Here is a 23,973-nt window from a genome sequence, read left to right as displayed (position 1 = left end):
AGGACAGACAACAAGACAGCCAGCACCATTTAATTTTTGTTGCTTTGTTTAAATTTTAAATTCTAGAAGGGTATATAGTAAGTTCTCATATTGTTCTTCTCAGCAAAATTTAATCAAAAGATATTCAGAGCTCCCAGTGCAATTCTTAAACACAAGAAGAATAAATCCCCAGGAAGTGAAGTATGGAAAGAAGCTAAAATAAACATAAAGGTCTTTTTTGGCTGTGTTTAGGATCATAAATTCTATTCCATATAGTTAGAACACTTTAAACACTATGCATTTTATTCTGCTTCCTAATGTGATCAGTATTCTGTAAAGAAATAATAAATATTCTGCAAAGGAAAGTGGTGTTTTGCACTGTGTCGTATCACCCAAATATTCACACATCAGAAAAGAGAATCTTTGGACAATTTGAATATCCTCCAAAACTCCCTCTTTCATGCCAAAGCTATCACTCACAGATATTTGCTTCCTGAATCATTCAAATGCCAGGAGGTTGGCCAGATATACTCTTTAAGCAGAGGTTATCTGCGGATTACACCATCCACACACTCCTTAGCATATGTGTGCTCTAAGTCATATAAGCACACAGTCACTTCTTGTGCTATGATTCTCTCTGCGTCAGATGAGTGAGGTTTTCAAATAAAAGGTTCTATTATAATTTTCAGTAACTGATGTGATACAATATACTTATCATGAAAACAAAACCACCTGCAACAAGATAAAGCCCTGGCAATACTAAAATTCTTTTGCATGTTATTTTATGCCAGCAACAAGGGGAGATTTGATCAAACAAAAACTTGTACTGCTGTGACAGAGTTCTTAGAATTTATGTTAGCCTTATCTAATAGATACCATGAGGTAATTATTAGAGGGTTTTTTTTGTAAACAAACCGTTGTTAAAACACAGTTTTGCAATTCATATAATCCAGAACAATTTTGTTTGTAAAGACAAATCGGTTACATTGTTTGTTAACCTTAACACTGTGTTTCTCTCCACAACTTTTCATCCAATTCAACATTTCACACTGAAGTGCTGTTATTTTGGGATGTGTTTCATGCTTTTTCTGGCTGCTGTACTGTACAACCTTCAACTGCCTCCAGATGTTATTCAAACAGGATTCTAAAATATTTTTATAGATATCTTTTGCCTTCGACAAATAACCTGTTAATAAAGCAACAAAAGAAGTAAATAAAGTGAAGAAGATAACTGTCAAACACTGTGTTCAATCTGCACATCAATTTAAAATCTATGTGTATCCTGCACAAAAACAGATGAAATTTTAATGGCTTCTAAGTATGGAAGGAGGATATGACCACTAATTGGGTACATAAATTGTGTTCATAAAACTGTACTTTATGTAGTATCTGCTAAATTATACAAGATTGCACCCTAAAGCTGCAGATGCTATCAGCAACACTCTTATATGTAAATAATCTGTATTGTTTATACTAAATAACAACAGTATTTCTATCACTGTTGTCTAAAGCTTGTTTGTTTTGTGTGTTTACCACTCGCCATATCACCACAACTACTCTCAACTCTGAGTGATGCCTTCTATGTATAAATGGTGAACAATGCTGGGGTTTATCTGAAAATGCATAAAGAAAAAATACATCCAATATAACTACATGATGAATCACACAGCACAACACAGCAGTGAAGACTACTACAAGGCTTACTTAGTATGTCACTCAATTTCCTAGGTTTTTTCAGATCTTTTTTACTTGTACAATTTCCTGTGTGAGCTGTTGTGCAGGTTTGGAAACACAGGCGCTTTTGTAATTCTGAAATATCACCTAGGAGTGCTTCTGCTACAATAAACAATGGAGGAAGAACTGCTTATTTTTCTTCCTTCCATCCTTCTACATTGTTTAATGTAATGATAGAAAAGAATTGTACTCAGAATTCTACTTATATATTCATTCTGTATTCTTCTTCCTACTCTTTTATTGCTAGAAATATTTAAGGAAATACAAAATATTTTTTCCCCTACAGTTCCAGTTTATGGCAGATATTTTACATTTTACATCAATTTTAAGGAAGCATCATCCATCAAAGCATAGTTCAGACTGAAGGCAGATGCTCCGAAGCAACTTTATCTCCTATAAAGACAGAGGGAGTCTGACTTTCCTAGGGCTTCATAAATACTGTCTTCAACTTCTTATAGATTTATCCTGATACAGCTATCTGAAAATTTAAAATACACAACTATGGGAATTTGACAAGCTCAGTATTATCATTTCAGGCACTAAACTGGGTTACAATGGATTGCCATATTCCAAATTTGAACAAGACCAGAAGAGCTAAAAGAAAAAAAGAAAAAAAAAAAAAGAAGAAAAAAAAAATCCAAACCCAACTTCTATGAAAGTCCAGTGTTGTAAGTTCAAACCTCTTTCCTCATGACACGTTAGATAATTTTTAAGATTTTGCTTAAATGCTCTCAAGTTCAAGTAGTTCACTTCCACAGAGTATAACAATATTTTATGCAGAAAGCACTCCACACTCACAAAAGATACACGGTAAATAGAAAAGGACTCGACATTTTTGCATGTTCCTCAGTTCCCACACAGAGATTCCAATGAAAATTTATCATTCTGAGATACAAGACATATCATCTATGTGAAAGTTCTTAACAAATCCATGGAATAACATAAACAGTGGCCTATTAGTCATGAACTAAGCATATACCCTGATGGCAAAGAGTCACAGCTACAAACATGAGACAGTCTGCAGAACACACACAAAGCTTTGGTATCATTATTCAGTACTGAAAACAAACCTAGAGCTGTATCCAAGCCACATGTTAGTAGCAGATCTCGAATTGTCACCAGCAAGTGTACCAGAGCAGCATGTCTGAACAGCATGATCTCCTTCTCATCTATTTTACCTTTACAAATAGAAGACAGAGGTGTAGTCTACACAAAATTTCACAACTCATGTTATATATATTATGTATATATATGTAGTCAGGTATCTAAGCATTTTCATTAAACACACTTAAACATAGATATCCTCCAAAGGTTAACCTTCAGATCTTGCCAAATAGCTTATGATACAGCATAACATTTCTCAGGTCATCTGGCCCAGATCAAGTGGCACACGGGACAGTGGTTTTGAAAGGTGTGTACAGATAGATGGTGCTTGCTGGAGGAGGAGGTAACAGTTCCCCTGGGCATATCAATAAAGCCATATTGTTTTACTGATTTTAGTGTGGCAATTCTCTGCACCTAATTAATATCTCATGAAGAACATGAGAATCTTTACCTTCAAGAAGGTAAATCTGAATGACATTTGCTTCTTCTTAGCCCCACATTCATCAAACAAATTTATGGGTTTTCTATTCTGTATTGTGTAACCATTCTGAATATATATTATAGGACTTGGTTGAGCAGGAAGGAATTCCTAGTCTGAAGATAGAAGGTATTTTTGGGAATTACACACAGGTAATGGTACAGTTCATTATCATAAACTGGAAATTTTTGAAAACTCAACTACAGAGCTAAGTATGCCTAATAATAAAACACATGCTTCAAGATGCTAAAAAAAGGTTGAAGGTGATAATTAAAGAATAAATTACAACAGCTGAAGGTGCATTCTAGGAGGAAAATAGTAGCTAGTTCTGTGTACTGAGATTAACATAACTCTTAAATCAAAAAGACAATCAAAGCACTTGGGAAGGAAAAATCAAGTGAAGGACACAGCATACAGAAGGACTCAGCTGGAAACCACACAAAAGGCAAAGATCTTGCAACTGTTTTGCCTCGAATGATAAAAAGTTAATGTTCAGCTCTGTTAGTGAAGGATTATATCCAGCTCTTTACAACAATCACCATAAAAACTGGGAGAGGAATACAGGTCATTTAGAAACAAAGTAACACAGTAAGAAACCACTTTACGATGAAAGACTGGAGCACTTGGTGATATTTGATGCATAAAAGACCAGCAGGGGAATAGTAATCTGCTAATATATCACTACCATTACAGTAAATGATTTCTACATTCACTCAGGGATTAAGGAGCAAATACAACAGAATACTCTGGAGTAAAGTGGAATAAGACTGGATATTGTGAAACTATTTAAAACCAGGAAGGAAATAAAAGAAGTATGTTACCAGGGAGATTTTTGTATCTCCTACAGAGAAAGATAAATATTCCTCAGGAACGAGTTGGATATTTTTTCTATTGTTTCTGTGGACCTTCCAGCAAGAAAGTTCTTACTTCTTTCTGCTGCTTTAGTTGGAGAAAAATGCAATTTCTGTAACATGTAAACTGCATTTGAGCAGATGTAAGTTTTCTTAAATAATTCCTGAATTGAAATGCAGACTCTTACATATTTTTTCTTTGATTCAGAGAAGCAGTAGTAATTCTCTGTATACTTTTCTCACTTATGTTTTCCTTTCTGTGATTCCCTGATACACATATAGATACCATGTTTGTCGCTCATGTTTGTGAAGATGGTGTTAGCTTTTTTGGAAGCTCATTCACTTTGAGAGAATACTGCTGCTGACAATTTTGATATGGTAATTCTATAGATCACAGGCTGTCATCCTGCAGGGCCAACTACAGTTTCTTTTTGTTTGCCTTCCTTCTCATTTGTGGTTTCATTATTGTTAATGTTTTCTTTGAGAAAAATACATTCAGCATAGAAAGTAATGAAATTGAGACAGCAAGAGTTTATTTCATAATTTGTGACATAATATAGAAACTTTGCAGGTAGTAGACAGCCCACTATGTTATCCTTACAACTAGTTCTCAACTATGAGCTGTACAACTCAAAAAATAGCAAAAACTAACACAAAAAGCAACTTTCTAAATGTGCCTCAAACCAGTCTCTATTTTGTTATGAAGTTTTCCTGACTCTCTTTACAGTCAAAAATCTTTGTAAGGGGTCACTAACTTTGATGACTTTCCTTCTAATTTTTCTGGTTTTATAGGGCTTTCACATGCCACATAGGAGAGAAATGAAGTCAGAAAGAAATGAAATTATTATGGATTATTTTCCTCCTAACATGGACACAGTATTTAGCATCATGCAGGTGTGACAAAATATAGCTACTAAAAGAAAAGAAACAACAAAAGAAGCAACACAAACAGTTTCTAATTTTAAAATACAGCATAAAAAACCATTAAACATTGTTTGCTATAGAAACATTTCTGAAGCATATGAAGATTTTCAATCTTTTAAATTTAAATCCAATTAGAGTACTTTTGTATTGCAATATTGATGTTAATAAATTTGGTGCTGAACAATGAGGAGACATTTTTGAAGTAAATTTAATTAATTTATTTATTTAATTTAAGAGAAAATCGGTGGTTGTAACTCTATAAGATAAAACTGTTAAAAGATTTACCATTAATTTACAGAACGCCTTGAACCTTGTGTCACCAATTGAATCTGTATTAGTTTTAAAGAAGAACAGAGCTTTTTTAAAAGACGTACCCTGCTTAAAATTATCACATATCACTTTCTCTTGCTGCTTTAAGAAAAACCTTGTGTGATCAAATTTAACACTGTCAAAGCTCCAAGTAACAGAAGGAAGTACACCCAGATGTGTCAAGTCTTTTAGTACAGGAATGGCTGCTCCTTCCAGGAGGTGGTATGCCTGGCATTGGCTTTCTGGATAACACAATGAACAAAACATATTAATGCCGTTTGGTTTCACATACCACTACTGGACATGAATATTCAAAAGACTTAGCAAAACATTAATAACTTTATCCTGTTCATGAAAGCTGCAACATCACTGGAAAAAAGTTACTTGCCACAGAGCCTCCTGAGTGGCAGCAATCAGCTGAACCTCACAGCACGTAATCACATTGTTCCATGCATTTCATAACATGATCAAAATCTGTGATGAGAAGTTAGGATTTTCTAGTCCTGTGACTCACACTAAGGTTGTTCTACTATTTAATTATTCTACAGCCTGCTTCTACATCACAGTTATTGTCAAAATGCTAATTTTGGTCTTGACAGCAGAAATGCTTTAATTTTTCTACCCAATTGCATTAAAGAAATTTTGCTTCAAAATTTATTAGGAAAAAAAAAAAAAAAAAAAAAAAAAAAAAGCTTAAAGCTATGATTCCCATCTCAGATGGGAACAGATGAAAAGACTACTCTTTCACTGGTTCAGTGAAAGAAAATCCTATTAAGCACATGGCTGGGATGAACCCATTTCCATGGAAAAACAAACTAATCTGTGCTAGGCCTACAGCTTCCTAGGGCTAGGTATTTTTAGTTTGAGGCTATATAACAGCTTGGTTAAATATTTTCTAGGTTATTCTCTACCATTTCTATTGCATGAGGAAAGTGTTTTCAGTTATGTTCTTTGATACAATGCGTCATACAACAGCTGGAGTTCAAGTGGTAAGGCCCAGACATGTATGAGATAAAACCACAGCTGATTTCTACTGTGTTAAAGACCTCACCAGTCAAAATGACTACTGATCTCTTCCATCCCCATTTCTCATTTACTCAAACAAATATGTGCAGAATAATAAATGGAAGGTACTGATTGTCATCAAGAGACTTCATGCCTGCTAATTTTGATCAGACATAACTCAAAGTCCAAGTTACTCTTTTCACCTTGCATGCAATTGGCTTTAATCTTAAGATGGAGCTCCACAACCTGCTCTCACCCCGTGCCAAAATAAATATCCATCTACTCGCAATACTTTCAGCCACAAAGAGAAGAGACTAAGTCTAATTAAAAAAAAAAAAAAAACAACAAACAAACCACAACTGTATTTGTCTTAGCAATACTATTTAATATAAAATTCTATTGCAAAACTATATAGAATCAGAGAATGAACAAGATCATTGAGTTCAACTGTTAACCTGGCAGTACTGTGTTCGAGGTACTAAACCATGTCCCCAAGTGCCACATACTCAGGGTTTTTTAACACTTTCAGGGATGGTGAGTCTACCACTTCCTTGGAAGTTCCAGTTCCAATACCTGATCATCCTTCCAATGAAGAAGTTTTTCCCAGTATCCAAATAGCTTGATGCCATTTCCTCTGGTCCTGTCACTTGTTACCCAGGAAAAGGTAAAGCAGTTCCAAAAATAGAGTATACCTGATGGTTGAACATTGACAGTGATACTGTCTTCGCTCTCTTGGGTTTTTTCCTCTGTTTTTACTGTCTCACAAAAAGAATCTTCCTCTTTGTGAGCACGCATATGCTGCTCTTCAGGCTGTGCTACTAAATAATGAAACCACAAGTGAATATTTAGCTACAAATATCACAAAACCAGCTCAATGAATAAGAAAACTGTTCTATAAATAACTTTACATGCAAAGCCACTTTCAAATTAAGTTGCTTCTGTGACACATACATTTTCTTTTAATGAATTCTTCATTGTTTTCATGGGCTTATACACTACAAAAATCCACAAGGCACATAAACAGATTAGGTCCTATCTGCCTTCAGAACCCAAGAAGTCAGGCATTATCAGATTGCTCTTCCTAAGGGCAGAAATACAGGCTGGGAAAGTTAAGGAGCTGATACTACTGCTCTATAATATAGTCCCATATGACTGCTCATATGCCTTTATATGGAAAAAAACCATGCATGACAGAAAAGGTGCTGCTAAAAATAAGGAGCTCAAACCATGAAAAATACATCAGTGAGTGTGAGTAGAAAAGGTTAGATACTTTAAGCAATGCAGAAAGAACATAGAAGTTGCAAAAGGGAAATAAAAAAAGAAAAAATTGCATACTGAAAATATTTTTTCTCCTGTCTTCTAGCTACCTTTTGCAACTTTTTAAAATTTCTAAGTGGCCTTCCCTTCTTCCTGATATATACTGATGCATGAGCTACAACTTCTGGCCAGGAAGCTTCTTCTACCTCTTTATTTCTGATTACTTTTCTGTGAGAGGGCTTCTTAATGAATAAGAATATTCTTCTAAATATTATTGATTTTTCTACTTAAGAATGCCACTTTCCTCAGAAAACAAACTAACAATACAGAGACAGAAGGAAAAGAAAAAATGAATTTTTATTCTGGTTAACTTAGGTAACTTGCCTTGTTTTGAAAAGATATTTGGGTTTCAAAATAGGATCATTGAATTGTTTCCTCTACTTTCTTCCTGTGTATTTTCTAAACATTACACACTATGATATCTTAAAAAAAAAAAAAGTCAAACAATGAAGAGACCTAAAAGCACTGCTGGCCATTCTAATTTTCAGTTAAGAGTTAGAATGACCCTTGATAAAAAATTTTCTTTATTGCAAAAGGATGCAATGATTTATAAAATATCTATATCGATGTGGCTTATCATAGACCCCCGTATTTTAATGGGTTCTGTATATATGAGGCATAACTGATCTGCAGCACTCGGGTCTACCTGTACATATACCTCAATCTGCATTGAATCTTCTTAACCCGCCCCCCAAGCCCGTTCGTGAATGTGACAACTCGTCTTTCAATACATTTGCATTCCTTGTTAGGCGATGCAGGTCTGGTCAGGGTTCACTAGATGGCAGCGTAAAACGTCACGTACCTCGGTCTCTTCTAAGTAAGAAGACCTTGGATTATTGCTTTCTGACGCCATGAGAAGTTTTATGCATCTTCTACAGTGTCAGAAACACAAGAATTTTACCAAGAAATAGTTACTTCTAACCATAATCCTCTTGTTCGTTTTCTAGGCTACAGAAGTGAGAGTACTGATATTTGCTATTTGATAATTGCAATGAATTTGAGGATTACTACTTCTCCAAAGTGGCCAGGAGATCCAATGCAGAGCATATGGATGGAAAAGATCTCCTGAAGTAAGTACCATTCAGAGTTACTTTTTCAGAGTAGGAATAAACTCAAATATTTATTTTATGAAATACCACTTCCAACAGAAAAAAAATCCTGTCTCCAAAAAACACCCCTGCCCCCATCCCAACTAAACCAACCAAACAAAATCTTCTAATATATCTTAAGGAAAACCACAAAAGGTAAGATACTTAGCTAAAAATTTGACTACATTTAAGACAAAAAAATGTTGCCAATTTACTTAAAATAATTGATTAGTATGAACTTAGCATCTATTGTAACCAGTGAAATAGAGACAAATTAAATCTAGAAAAATGGCAGAATAAACTGGCTCACATACCTTTTTCAGATCTATCTACATAATAATTTTCCTCTCTTTGGGTGACTGTATGTTTATATCTCATCATAATAAAGTTGTTCAGATCAGAGTCATCGTTAGCCCATCTAGAAGCAAGTGCAAGTGATGCAGGCTTTCCACTACAGGATGAGTTTTCCAGTTTAGAAGACACATCTTTACAGCTGTCTAATTCAGATGGTTTGGGGATTTTTTTTTCTTGGTTTAAGAAACAAATTGCCTCTTCTGTCTTAATCTTTCTTATGCTTCCTCCACTAAGCTCTTCCACAGATGTATTTGTACTATGAATTTTTGCAGATGTTGCTGTACCCATGGCAAAGTACTGCCTTGCAATCTTCTGTGACAAGTCAGGATTAATCACTTTCTCTGAGTGATGTCTTTCAGCAGAAAGCAGCTCTTGGTTTGTCATAGAATTCTTCTCTTCAAGCCATCCTGAAAAATACAATTTCATTTCTTTGCAGTGATACAGATTTTTTTTTTTTTTTCCCCTTCTCTCTCCTCACTGGAATTAAGGACTTTGGAAAATTTATAGAGAAGGCATTTTTAAAAACTTCTTTCTGCCTTCTCAGATCACTAGGATCCTGTTTCAGAAAACTTGCACTGATGAGTTCTAAGTAAAAATGCACAATATTAAGACACAGAAGGCCATGCTATTGTTTGAAGTTTTTGCTGGGATTTCTTGATGCTAGATTTCTAGGAGCTGGGATGCAACACTTTTCATTAGGAAGAAAAACTGTTTTGTTTTGGTTTTTAAAGGGAAAAATGAAGAATGTGAACAGTTCCCTCTAAAAATATGCTTCACTAGAACTACAATTTTTTTGCATTCTGGCTGTACATCCATCTGAAACACAGTAGTGAAACAACTAAAAAAAATTTATAAGGCAGTTAATTGGAAATGTTCTTGCATGAGCAGTGTCTATGTGTTTCACAATATATCATCCTTGGAGTCCTACAATCTCAACTGGAGCCTTGCAGTCTGGCCATAGTTATACAACAAAATCTGAGTAACTTTTTGCATTTTTTGTTGAAGTTTGATTATAAGTATGTAAAAACATTCATGAGAAATTCTGAAGTGATGAGCTGTTCAAGGTAGAAATAGCTTGCACAAAAAAACCCTCTACAGCACCACAAAACAAGGAATTCTCTCTGTAACATACTCCCCCCACAGAGACATGGTGCAGGTAGGACTATGTGAATATCTGCTTTATTAAAATATTACAAAGCAAAACTACTACTTCCTAAAAAATTCTCCTGTATGAAACTATTTTATTAAAAAATGACTGGTGGAGGCTATTCTTCATCTGCACAGTAATTGAAAAGATCAATTAATTCAACACTTTTGTTCCCAAAATTTGTTCTAAGTTACTGAACACACCTTAATTGCAGTAGTGCCCTTCCTTCATTTAATGTAAATGAATGTAAAACATTTTTAATGTTTTTTTAATGTAAAACATTTTGCTCTTAAGAACAAGAAATAATTACTATCCTTTGTTCTTTGAGATATGTAACTCCCTGTGTGATCTCTATTAATGTACCTATCTTTGCCTTTTTATCATGTTTTTAAAAAAGAAGATACTTACTTTCTAATTGATATGATGTAAATGGTGTGAATGTTTCTACTTCTGTATGAAGTAAACTGTTTGCATTATTTCCATCCATATTCAATTGTTCCAGAATTTCTACAGCTGCTGGATTTAAACTCCTATGAAGCCACCAACCCTCCTCTAGTGAGCCAAGCACTGGTGCTTCGACCTCAACTGGCAGCTCTTTCTGCAGTTCTGTCAGTGAAGGATGCTGATGTGCAAGGTTAACAGCTGGATGCTCTACAAAAGAACCAGAAATTAACATAAAATATCAATAATCTAGAAAGATGAAAACTGACTGTCCTTTTGGAAATGAAAACTCCCTACTGCTGGCCTGTTACTTGTATCTATTATTCATATTTCCATTTGTCACTCTGTGTCCATCAACAGATTTAAGAGCAAAGCAGTTAACATTTCAGAGCAAGTGCACTTTTCTGAGTTCTGTGAGTAAGAGGGGTGAGGATTTCAATTTTTTTTTCATGTGTAGCTGCATTACTAAAGTTACAAATTATCTTGTTAATTATCTGTGGGTTACTGCCATGGTTACAAAGTCTTATCATAATCCTTACCTGAAAAAAAAAGAATTAACTGAAACAGTAATGAACATACCATACATTATTTTCAATGATAAATCAGTGTACAAATGATTTGGACAACGAAACAAGTCAATATACATAACATAATCCTGAGACTTGTAAAATCAAGGCAAAGTGAAACAAAACAATAGTGGTAATACATGTTCTGGAACTTTCATGAATAGCTTACAGCTTTGTTTGCTTCTGTTCTACTCATGTGAAGTTACAATATTATTTTCCATTAACAGTACTATTGTATTTATTGCTACATATTTTGGAACATTATTAAGAGATAATAGCACACAGGAAGGAGTCAAACAGATTACCAAATTTCAGTTATTTTTCAGCTATTATTGCATATAACAGTAGTGAACACTGTCATTAAAAAAAAAACCAAAAAAACTTTATTCAAATTACCTCCATAGAAGGATACATGACATACCAATTTTTACATTGCCATACTGTAACTATTATATGTTTAAAATAATCACATAATCCAAACTTCACAGGGTTACAGTAATTGGATAAACTTCAATGACTCAAAATACATTCCCTGTAATATTACATTATCTTTTCTGCTACATTTCTCCATGTACATGGAACTTGAAAACATCAGTTGGAAATTGATCATTAATTAGAAATTCTTACCAACAAGCAAAAGAGAGCTCATATTATCCCGATACTTCTCTGACTGCCACACCAAAGATTCTAAGAATTCCCTAGAGGGGTCTGCAATCAAAATACTACAAAGAACACAAAAACAAAACAAAAACAAAACAACCACAACAAAAACTTGCAGGTATGAAGTTTAGCAGCATTATCTGTTGGATTTTGATTTATATAAAACTATCTTTTAAAGATATACTTTAAATTTTCAGTTCATTCATTCATTCACTTGTTCATTAAAATTTTTTTCCTATCTATACAGAGGACAATAGGCAAGAGTGAGAGGAGCCATCAAGGCTGGGTCATGAAGTAAAGCAGCACTGAATGAGAATTCTGTCAAGACCACGGTTCCCACCCCAAAGCGATTTTGAAATTCTTCCTGCATATGTTAGAAATATAGCAAGGCAAGAAATGCTAGTCTCAAACAAGATGAGAAGGAAAAGGTGGAGCAATCCTAATCCTACGTTGGCATGAAAAGGTGTGAAATGTATTGTTGGAGGATATCCCCAAAACAGACTATACTTTCTCACTATATCTGTTCTGGACATTTTGCAGGTGATCCTTGTGCAACATACATGCTTGTTGTAGCTAAAAATACACACATATGCCCATAAACATATTTGCTAAATACTTTAAATATTTACTGTTGTCTACTGCAAAAAGGATTTTCATATTATTAACCACCACCAACCCCCCCCCCCCCCCCCCCCCCCCCCCGCCCTGAGAAAGAGGTCAGCGGAAGCAATTTCCTTTCCTTTTTCAGGCTCCTCTAGAAAACCACACATATGGACTTATGCATTCCATCACTCTTTCACACAAAACACAATATATGTGCCACTCAAAGAATGTAAGTACCAATTCATAAATACAGTGAAGTTATTTTTTTCAATAATTTTGAGGATTTATCAAAGAATGTGTCACTAACAAGGCTTCATATTACCTGTTACCAGAGAGAGAAATAGGTTCTTCTTCAATTCCTCTGCATGGAAAATTAACCCATGATCTTTGTTGTCTGCATGGAGGAGTTAAAGGCACTTCCATTTCATCTTTCAAATATGGAATATATACAGCTGGAAATTGCATAAAGCCCCAGCCAAAACAAAAGAAAAATCAAAATCACAAAGCTACTGTGAATGAAATGCACATGCAATGCTTACAAATCTTACACTAGTGATGTTCTGAATTAAAACAGAAAATATTTTCATGGGACAATTCAATAAGCTATATATACCCCAAATACTTCACATCTAATTTCCAGACAATCTGGGCAAAAAATGCAGATCACATTCCTTTGATGGAGTTCTGGGTACATACACTTCCCATATGAGATTATCTAAATAAATAAATAATCAGGTACCATAGCTGAGATTTTGATACTCATGCCTGTTTGCCTTCTTAGGTAGTTCCTCCATAAATTAAGTTAATTAAGTGGCAAAATTGTGGTATCTGTAAGAATGGCCTCAGGAACTTCAAAAACAGTCAGGATTTTAATGAAAAAAATCACTCTTTGAAAGACAATCAGTACTCATTGAAATTTGTAGGGATGATCACTGAAACTAATTACACACCAGGTTTGTTTGCTTTTTTAAAGCAGTATACAAACAAACATGGTGTGTTAAAGTCCTCTACACGTCACTTTAAACATTCTTCTTTTTTTCCCCCTGATCATATTAAATGCGGACATATTAATGATTATTGGGTATTATTCAAGTTTTTTACAAATTTGCAACTGCCTTGATTTTGGTGGTTCACATGATTGCCCTAGCATTAATCTCTCTGGCATTCAATTAACCAGAAAGTAGAAATCACAAATACCAGAGTTGTTCCATGTTCTGTGAAAACTAAGGCAGAAAAATTGTGAATAAATCAATGCCTCCACAAGGGAAAACACTTATAATGAATTCTCTATTCATTCCACCAGGCAATAAGTAGATGCAATCATCATACCCACACCGCCTGGCCAATCAGCACAAAGCAGGCTATGAATCAGTCACCTGCCCAGCTGTTTACAGCCTCTCCTTGAAGGACCTGATAAGCTGACTGTGAGGCAGGAAGGGTTAGGGACAGTAATAGAAAGCCAAAGTACACAAACATACCAGAAAAGCAGGAAAAATAAGGTAAGAAATAAAAGCGGGTACAAAAGAAAGCAACATACTTCCAGTCAGTATAACTTCTTTCCCACTTAGAACAAAAAAGGTTCAACGAACTTAAGCTGCAAACTTCAGCTCACAAACCAGTTTTTGTGAGGAGCAACGATTTTAGGACTTTGAACAGGACAGAAGCTGATCTCAGGACAGCAAAAATACCTGCCATATCTACTATTCTTTCTCGTTGAGCAATACTATTCATATTTGTTCTTGTCTAGTTATTTTTGCCTTTGAGATTGGAATTTTTTATCATCTACATTAGTTAAATTCTGCCTACACTGAGTAACATTCCCCTTCCCAGAACATTGTTGACTCAGAGAAATACCTTGTCTTTTAATGCCTTTTTTAAACAAACTCAATGACTAGAGAAAGACTGCTTAGTCTTACAACTGCATTTTCTCTGAATTCAAGCAAACATATTTCACTTCTGGTGACTCATAAAGAGCAAAATTAATTAGAAGGAGAAGACTGTCAGGCATTTCAGCTGAAACCCCACATCCAGTGCAGAAACTTCTGCAATCAAACGGTGTTCTAGCAGCACTAGCACACACACTTGTAGGTCTCTATCCTACAGACCTGAGTCTATCCTGAACAACAACAAAAAAAGAGAGAGTGAGAGATGGAAGCTGATTGTGCCTCAACAATATAATTCTGCCTGATTCAACACCAGAGCTAAGAGAGCAACTGGTAATAAAGATTAATGCAGCTACTTTCTTTAAAAGATAATTTAAGATGGCTCGACTGCTCATCAATCTACTGCAGAAGAATGGATAATATCCTGGAGAAGATCACAATCAACTTATTATTACTAAATACAGGGTAAGAGTCTGATCTACTGCACTTAAGCCTCTCCTGCTTGTAAGCTTTAGAATTAAAGAGCAGTCAGAGAGCTGACTAGACACAGATTACAGTTTATCATGCTAGACAATAATCTCCAGATGTAAAATAGTCTTGGTGTATTTGCACTGAGCTTTTATTTCAGACACTTTGAAATTATATGACTGTTCCAACTAAAATTCCACTACAGCATAGTATCTGAAGCATGATACTCTTAGTACTATTAGCCTGCAGGGGACAACTATCAGCTCTGCTTAAAACTTGTTGAAACTAAGATAAGAAGGGTCTTGTTCTGGAGAAAACTTAGTATTTCTCAAGTATTATAGTAACTTCTGTATGGAAAGCTATCAAGCACTGAAGGATAATATTGCTACTGCCCAATGCAACAACGGATAGATCTTTTGATAGACAGCATATAGACGAGGATAAGACTTATGTGTATAATGATGTACTAACACTGTGCTCAGATCACATTAATTTGTAAATGTTACTCTTTGTGCAGGCCCTTCTGTATTAAATGAGAGGTGAAAGATATCACCAGCATAGCCATTTTTATGCCTCACTTAGTCAGCCAGAATTCAGCTGTGAATGCGGTAGCGCTGGCAAAGGCTGTACATTATTTTGAAAGGTTACACCTGGAACTCAAAAAAATCTTTAACTAAGGTTGGATGACTAGGTTGAGCAGTGAGACGTCAAAGCTGCACAGCATTGGCTGACGGTAGCTTGGGTCTTCAAGCTATTAAAGGTGGACGCAGAGTGTATTTCCTGATCTCAGTGCAGAAGGAGCAAGGGTTCATTAGGGCAAGGGTACATTAGCAAATATTCAATCGTTTGAGTTTATTTCTGTAGAAAACAGCTCCAGCTTAACTTCTCAATCACACATAATTACTGAACCATTTCCAAAACAGAATGTCTTCACAAGAGTTTTGAATCTCTAGAACTTACAAACACAGCTCTACCTGAATAGTTCTCCACCACCCTAATTTGAAAGCATTTATGTAACACTTTAACAAACTTTAAACTGTGCTCTTTGACTCCACAATTTTAATGAATCTGCCTTAACTTTCATCTGCCCTCTCTTAGTAGATGAGTTGCTAGTTAAAAAATAAACTAAAAATATAATAAAGTGCAAAAGTTATAGACATCACTTACAGCCAAAAGCAACATGAAGGAATTGTAAAGTTGCTTGTGTTTAGATTATAAAGCTCTAGAAAGGAGCTTTCCATATGGTGTGGGTACAAAATAATAGATTACACAAAGTGAATCTTCTTATCTGTGTCATTGGTACGTGTTCTCTCACAATTAGAATATTAGAAAAACTATTTAAAGAAATTATTTTAAATATCGCCCCTTGATTTATACAGATTTTCCTACCTGACTCACAGAATTCCAACATACTTGTGCTAATACTGGAGCAAACCTCTTGTGGGATGGCACAGTACTTGGAAATTTCTGTTTTGTATGTAATTTCTGCTTTGAGATCTGAAAACACATTTTGAAAGGTGCCATAAATGACCCATTTATTAATTTTTCCCATAAGAGCTTTCAGTCTTTTTATTGCACCTCCATGATATATTGTTATGAAAAATTAGTCATGCTTAGTTACCCCAGATGCTTTAGCTGATTAGGGCAGTGCTCAGTCTCATCCCCTAAGTGACAGAAAAAAATCCCCCACAATACTGTGTAGTCACTATCTGAATTATTCCAAGTTCTTATGACTACAACAATTTCCGAACAACTAAGTAGCCTAAATATAGTTTACTAGGAGTATATGTATATGGATCAAGCTGCAATCTCAGCTTGAAAGGTGGCACATTCTAAATATATCAGGGGAATGCACAAGAAACTGTCTTAGTGAAATATCTTTGTTTAAAAGTTTTGTTTCTATCTCCAGTAAGAGGTTACTTCAAACTGCTCCCCTATCAGACACAAAATTCAGCACACATCCTCCATCTTCAGAAGCATTAATCTTCCTTCTTTGAGCTTCTTCCTGTCCACCAAAACAGTGGAAAACAATGTATTTTGACTTAAAAAACTCCAACCCAACATATCAACCCTCATGCAATGACTTTCTTTTAACTAAACAAAATACTGTTATACAAATCAATTAATTAGCCAGTAACTATTGTTAAAGCCATATTTATCAGTAATCTAAAAGCATTTTGTAATTTTTCTAAAATTCCTTTAAAGAAACTATTACTGTCATTGAGACTAATCGTGTTACCCATGGAAATATTTAACCATTTTCCCCCAGAAATCTGCTTTTGTGTTTGCAATTACAGTGCAATAAAATAATTTTTTATGGTACGACTGTTCTGCATATAATCCTCTTAGGGATGTCTCTGAAAGTAAACCTAAAAACATATCAGAGAACACAAGACCAAATGATTATAGCTATAGTTGATTATATACCACAAATCATGGCTTATATTACATTTGTGTTCAAGATTGCAACACAACCATAGACAAGTAGTTACCACCCCTTAAGGAGACATTTCTAATACCAGAAATTTGAGTGTAACACAGCTCCTAGTTCATCCACAGAAATTCTCATCTGATAAGCTGTGAAGTAATTTTTAAGTGAACTCAATAAAAAAGACCTTGATTGTGTTAAATGTGTTCAAATGACAGAAGAATCAAGTCAAGCACTTAAGGAAAGAAGACCTCACCTTCTCTGCTCACTTGTTTGCAAACGTCTTCATCGTCTACAGTGACTGGAGCTAAACTTAACACCTCCTTTAGTTGCAAGTATGATGGAATCTTAACATAATCAGATCTGCTATTGTTGGGTTTGCCGAATTCTAACTCAACAGGCAACAGGAAATACTGAAAAAATATTAATCACAACAGAATGGCCAGTAAATTTCCTTTGATGTTCCTGTACAAAACCTTGTTACTTCTTCAAAACCTTGAAATAATTTAATTCTAAATCAATCTAAGAGCTTTTAGGATAGAAATCACTTGACATTTACACAGCACACAGAAAGCTTTGCTCAATACAGGGTAAAATACAGTTACACAACTTCAGATTGAGTTAGTGGAGTGTAAAAAGTGTGTCTTAGCTAACAGTTCCTGACCAAGTACAATCCTAATTTATTTTACTGAAAGTTTGTTTTTTAGAATTGTGAAAATGAAGCAAAAAGTAGATTTGACTTTTTTTTTTTTTAAAAAAAAGCCAAGCTGGCCCCCCAAATCCCAGAATGTCTTGTAGCTTTCCCTTTCCCATACTCATGTCATGGCTTCCTGCTCTGATTAATTTTTATTCTTAGTGTAACAAGTATCTAAATAAAACTGTAAACACATCAGGTACAAGGAGAAACAGCTGGCCAGAGTGGAGAGTCCTAAAAACAGAGTGGAAAGTCCTAAAAACAGAGTGGAGAGTCCTAAAAACAGCATCAAAGAATTAAAAAACCCACAAATAATACCAGTGTTTTCTAATCTTGGAAACATGAAAGCTCAAAATATTTGGCATATTTGAAAAAAACCTCAGTAAAATGACTTGCAGGTGAACAAACACACACACACATCACATAGAACAACCACTAATATAATATAATATAATATAATATAATATAATATAATATAATATAATATAATATAATATAATATAATATAATATATACTATGAAACAGCAGGATGATACCTCTTCTTCTTTTATAGATATAGTACAGAAATTCTCTTTAATCCCCTGCAATTCATTTTGACTCTCTTCTATCTTCATTCCATTTTGGAAAGACAAACATTCTCTTTAAAAGATCATAAAAGAAAGTAAATGACATCTTTGTATTATTTAATGTCTAAGATTGACATTCTTAGCAATAGCTTTGAGAGGCATATACATGGCAAAAGTTTTTCTAAATCCATGCCTTTTCTAAAAAGGCAGTTCCAAGTGATGGTGTACTGATCTGTGTAATTAACCAAAAAATATTTTCAACACATTATATGCAGAGTAGAATATTGGGGCCTGCCTTATACAGTTACAGAAAAAACCCTTCATATTATTCAACCTCCCAGCAGGTAAGTTCCCTCATGTAAAATTGCTTTCTGCAAAAGCTGCGGATCTAATTTCTTCCAATGTCAAATTTTTATACCATACATAAAATCTCTCTAATCTATTTGCCTTATTTCTTTTTTGCCATCTTCCGTTTCTCTTTTCAGGAAAGATTCAGCATGAAAGAAAGCAAAGTGTGCTTATTGATAGTTAAAGCGAAAACTAGAAGTATGTTCCTGGTTTAACTGTAAAGCTTTAACACTTGGAAGTAAAAATCAGGAAAGAAGCTACTACTTGCATAGTAAAGCAAGGACATAAGCAGCACAGGGATGAAGATTTGTCAGGTAGAAATAAAACGCTTCAGCAGGCTTGCCCTTTGTGCTAATTACAGGTACTATTTCCATAGTGACTTTTCAGGGGATTAACTTCCTCATCAGTCCCTGACACCAGTATTTTGCAGAGGAATATTTTCAAACACAGAGTACAAATTTTTCCATGTGCAGCCTTGGGATGCTCATGAATTTTAACTGAAGTTGAAGTCTGCCTGAGTCCTTTCCTCTAAATGCATCTCCCTGTGCTCTGCACTAGGAGATCTGGACTCTCACCTTGGACAGGTCCATGGTTTTGCTAGTTAACCACAGATCAGGAGGACAGAACTATTTCTGTAAAGCTTCACACTAGCTTTTTTTTCCTCCCATTACTTGTATTTCCGAAAGCCATTATAGAATTTGGATCATGTTATCTTCAGTGGGTATTTACAGTTTTCACACAGTGTAAAATCCAAGAATCATTGCAAGATTTGGGCTCATTTTTGAAAAAACAGGCAAACAACCGAATTTCTCCTTGTTCTACTGTATGGGTGCAGTTGGTTTAGTTAAAATCTGCTTTACCTTTGTCTGTCAGTCACGCAATCTTTCCAAGTGCAAAGGAAGCAATACAAGTAGTCCAGACATTAAGTAAATCAGTACAAGATTTGGCCAGAGTTTATGAACATACGTACACAATGCTATCTTAACAAAATACTCAGCCCATTTCTGATACAACACACCTGTTTTAACATACCAGTTTACTCAAATTCATGACACAGATGTCATGCAACTAAATTCAATCAACCTAGTAATACAAAACTGAGGAAAACCGTAAGAATAATTAATATTTAAACCTGAAGAAACACAATTCAACAGGTAAGAGCTTGCATGGATTTACTGGCCGCACACCTGAGGGGAGAGATAAAAGAAACATGGAAGCATGTGCAAAATCTAGCCCTACTAAATTTAGTGATACTTTCATGACAGGGAATCAGTCGGTTTGAGGGAGGACAATGTCCCTTAAACATGTACATTTTTTTATTTTTCTGAAATTAATATCCTGATTGCATTTTACACGTATAGAATGAAAAATTACATAGTTTCATTAGTCCATTTTTTTTAATGCATATAAATTTCACCTTCCTAATTTCTTCCTAAGATGGAAAGCTGAAGTCTTTACCTGTTACCTGCAAATGTAAACTAGTTACAAAGGTAAAATACAACCAATGTTAAAATGTTAATGGCATTATATAGAGAAGATTTCTTATGTTTAATATTATACAGCAATTACTAGGCACCTGAAAATATTCTCTGCTGTTAAAATCTTCCCTCCGGAATCTAAAAGGGGATCTTTCACAAAAAAAAATTGTAGTCTGCTCAGAAGTATAGATAAAGCTGGCAGTTTTTTACGAAAAGTTTCAAGATTATCAATAAAAACCAACTCCTCTTCCAAACATAAATCTGACAAAACAGAAGAAAAAACACATTAAAAACAAGATTAAAAGACTAAGAATTATTAGAATAAAGAGAACTGTTGAGCAACTGTTGCAATACTATAAATGTCAGCAGAACAATAACTGCTTTTTACTTTAAGCTTAAAACTAGTAAAACATTTAAAGTGCGACAAAGTCTAGACTTCGATGGTTCACATGATAACCTTTAGTTTTCTTCAGATTTTTCTTTTGTCTAATATAATATCTGTTTAAAACAAAAGGTATTTTCTTTTTGTTTCCTTGTTCCCACTTTCAAGTATGATAAAGGAACTTCTGAGGTAGGTTCTGGCCAAGAAACTTAGCTCAGTCCAATTTTACATGTAGAAATGAGGCACCTAAATAAACCTAAATGCAGATTCCCTAATTCTGAAGAAAAAAAAATTACAAAAAAGGTTGCAAATTACTATGATTTCAAGAAAGATGACATTATTGTATCTACACAGGCTGGGAAAAGAACAAATCAAGAGCAGCCTTGTGAGCAGGACTGGGGTTGCTGATGGATGAGAGGCTGGACATGACCCAGCCATGAGCACTCACAACCCAGAAAGCCAAACATGTCCTGGGCTGCATCCAAAGCAGGGGATGGAGGCAGCCGAGGAGGGAGGGAATTCTGCACCTCTGCTCTGCTCTACTCTGGTGAGACCCCACCTGAAATCCTGCACCCAGGTCTGGGGTCCTCAGCTGAAAAAAGATATGGACCTCTTGGAGCAGATCCAGAGGAGGGATCACAAAAAACAGTCAGAGGAAAGGAACACCTCTCCTTTGAGAAAAGGCTGGGAGAATTGGCATATGATCAGCCTGGAGAGGAAAAGGCTCCAGGAAAAAACCTTACTGTGGCTTCTCAGTACTTAAAGGAGGCCTATAAAAAAGGTGAGGATAGACTTTTTAGATCTTAGGTTTTAAACTTAAAGAGGGATAATTCAACTTAGACATAAGGAATTAGTTTCTTACAACAAGGGAGGTGATTGATGCCCTGTCCTGGGGTGTTCCAGGTGAGGCTGGATGAGGATCTGACCAATCTGAGTTGATTACAGAGGATTTGGACTCTCATAAATGTCCTTTCCAACCCAAGTCATCACATTATTCCATTTCTTTTGAGTTTAAATTATTGCTCTCCTGGGACAGAAGTGATGTAGTAACCATTGCACATATGACACATTCACTTACATTTGCAGTATGAAATGCATATGTATCTATGCACACATTTTATACATATATAATATATATAGAAGGGCAAAGGGAGTTTTTTGTTCTTCTTTCTTATTTTTTACCAATTTGGAAGTCTCCTTACTCCCACTTCCCCCTCTCCCTCTCTGTAATAATTCTCTGTTCTCTCATAGTGTCTGGAAATGATAGATGCTGATTATGTTCCCACCAAACTGTTTTATGATGCTGACTCAAATAGATGTCCATAAAGAAATCTATCTTAAACTTCTTTTGGCTTGCATCTCTCTTGAACTATTACCACAAACCCTGCTTCTCCAGAGTATAATTCTGTCTTTAGTGGTTATACCTTATGCAACTGCAAAGTTTTTGATCAACCAAAGTACTTTATCAATGTCCCTGGAACATGCACAAAAAAATTATGGAAGTTAACAAGATTATGCTATCAAAACTTAGAAAAAAGTGAATTGAACATTTTACCTTGCCGTGGCCCTTTAAATTCAGCAGCATAGTAAATCTTCAAATATTTGTCTTGGGTGGTGTCTTCCTTAAAACCATTCTTCATAAGTAAAAAACATTCTTCTGTGTTAGTCTGAGAGTAAGGATTTGAACTTGGAATAACTTCTATTAAATCATTACTAGTATGAAACTCTACAGAGGAGATAGGTTTCCTAAAAAACAGAAAAAAAATATCTGACACTTAGCTGTAGCAAAGTCCGTTGTAACTTCCCTGATTTCTCAGTGAATCAACAGCACTTTGGTGCTCTAAGAACTTTAAGAATCACCATATTCATCAAAGCAGATTGGAAACTACAGAGTTCTCGCTATTCACTGGATCTCTGGTCAAATTATACGTTCAATTCTTCCCAAATAAAACAAAAAACGCATCAAACCTATTGATGTCATAATGTTTGTGACAGAAATCTGCTGCTGCGTTAAATGTACATTTCTGTTTCAAAAACCACAAAGAAATGGCAAGTAACAACAATATGAAAAAGACAGGGTAAGTGAAGAAACAAAACCACTTCAATTTCCTGTAACTTTTCATACTAATATCAGTTTTTATTGCTACTATTATTTATTTATCAAACCTCCTTACTGTTTGCCAAAGGAGAGTCATTTGACTACAGAAAGAAAAAAAAAAAAAAGAAAAGCCGTAATTTTCCCATGCTAAGTATGCATCTGGACAAAACAGTTACAACAGCTGATCAAAACATGTGTTAATGCTGTGCTACCCATTAAAATTGACTGCAACATTCTAGTAACTCTGATGAGTGTTGACATTTCTGAAGCACCCAAATCAACTCATTGACAGTTACTGTACTTAATATTCTCATTCCAGACAACTGATTTCTCAATTTTGCATCCTATTGATTTATTCATATTTTTCATAATACTTAGCATTACACCAGCTTGCTATTTGCTAGTTGTCTAAAGGTAATTCTCATAAAAGCAATCAGTGTGTAAGTGCACCTCTGAAATTCAGTACAGGACTTTATGTGTAAACAGCAAGAGAGGGGAAACTCCGCTACCTGTCTTAAAAAAAAAAAAAAAAATCAACTTTTTACAACATTTTTATTACAGTTCAAAAGTTAATTTTGAAGCTACAAGTAGCATAGTTCACAAGTCATAACTATGTGGTACTGATAATAATAACTAATATCCAAATCACATGGCATACCCTTTGAAAATCCATGAACCTTAAAACACTGCCTAAGTTACGACTTCGCTGAAATCACTGGGTTTCACTGCAGTTTCATAGATAGAACAAACCTAACTGAGTTGCTTATTTTGAGACTAAACAGGCCACCTCTTCCAAAGTCAAAGCCCTAGTAAGGCTTTTCTAGAAAATGGCAAATATTTAAATGCAGACTATTCTAAGTATGAAAAAATATGTTCAAGTCAAGTACTATGCTTGTACAGTTACATGAGATAGTTGTCTTAGAGAGGAAGGGGAAAAAAGCTTACTTTCATGTTCATGCAGTTTTCAGAGACTTCTCCAATGTCATAAACAGATTATACAACCATTAAAATACTATATAAAGAACCAGTGATCTCCATAAAAACACAATACCTAGGGGAAAAAAACC

General features: G+C 34.9%; 1 protein-coding gene across 1 annotated transcript in view; it reads right to left on the bottom strand.

Annotated features, from left to right (window-relative positions):
* The window catches only part of SHOC1 (shortage in chiasmata 1), a 52,855-nt gene that overhangs the window by 17,570 nt on the left and 11,312 nt on the right, over positions 1–23,973 (bottom strand). Inside the window, exons 7-19 of the mRNA XM_058424118.1 lie at positions 22,364–22,554; positions 20,525–20,687; positions 18,571–18,673; positions 17,596–17,752; positions 16,301–16,408; positions 12,883–13,012; positions 11,925–12,019; positions 10,699–10,941; positions 9,104–9,550; positions 7,077–7,202; positions 5,445–5,621; positions 2,784–2,891; positions 978–1,165 (exon numbers count right to left, since the gene is read on the bottom strand). Of these exons, the coding sequence (XP_058280101.1) occupies positions 978–1,165; positions 2,784–2,891; positions 5,445–5,621; positions 7,077–7,202; positions 9,104–9,550; positions 10,699–10,941; positions 11,925–12,019; positions 12,883–13,012; positions 16,301–16,408; positions 17,596–17,752; positions 18,571–18,673; positions 20,525–20,687; positions 22,364–22,554 (2,236 nt within the window). The remainder of the gene's footprint in view (positions 1–977; positions 1,166–2,783; positions 2,892–5,444; positions 5,622–7,076; positions 7,203–9,103; positions 9,551–10,698; positions 10,942–11,924; positions 12,020–12,882; positions 13,013–16,300; positions 16,409–17,595; positions 17,753–18,570; positions 18,674–20,524; positions 20,688–22,363; positions 22,555–23,973) is intronic.

Source organism: Hirundo rustica, chromosome Z (genome assembly GCF_015227805.2).
Source record: "Hirundo rustica isolate bHirRus1 chromosome Z, bHirRus1.pri.v3, whole genome shotgun sequence".
In the NCBI taxonomy this organism is placed as follows: Eukaryota; Metazoa; Chordata; class Aves; order Passeriformes; family Hirundinidae; genus Hirundo; species Hirundo rustica.
Note: the sequence above shows the minus strand (reverse complement) of the source record. Positions and strands in the feature narration are given on the sequence as shown.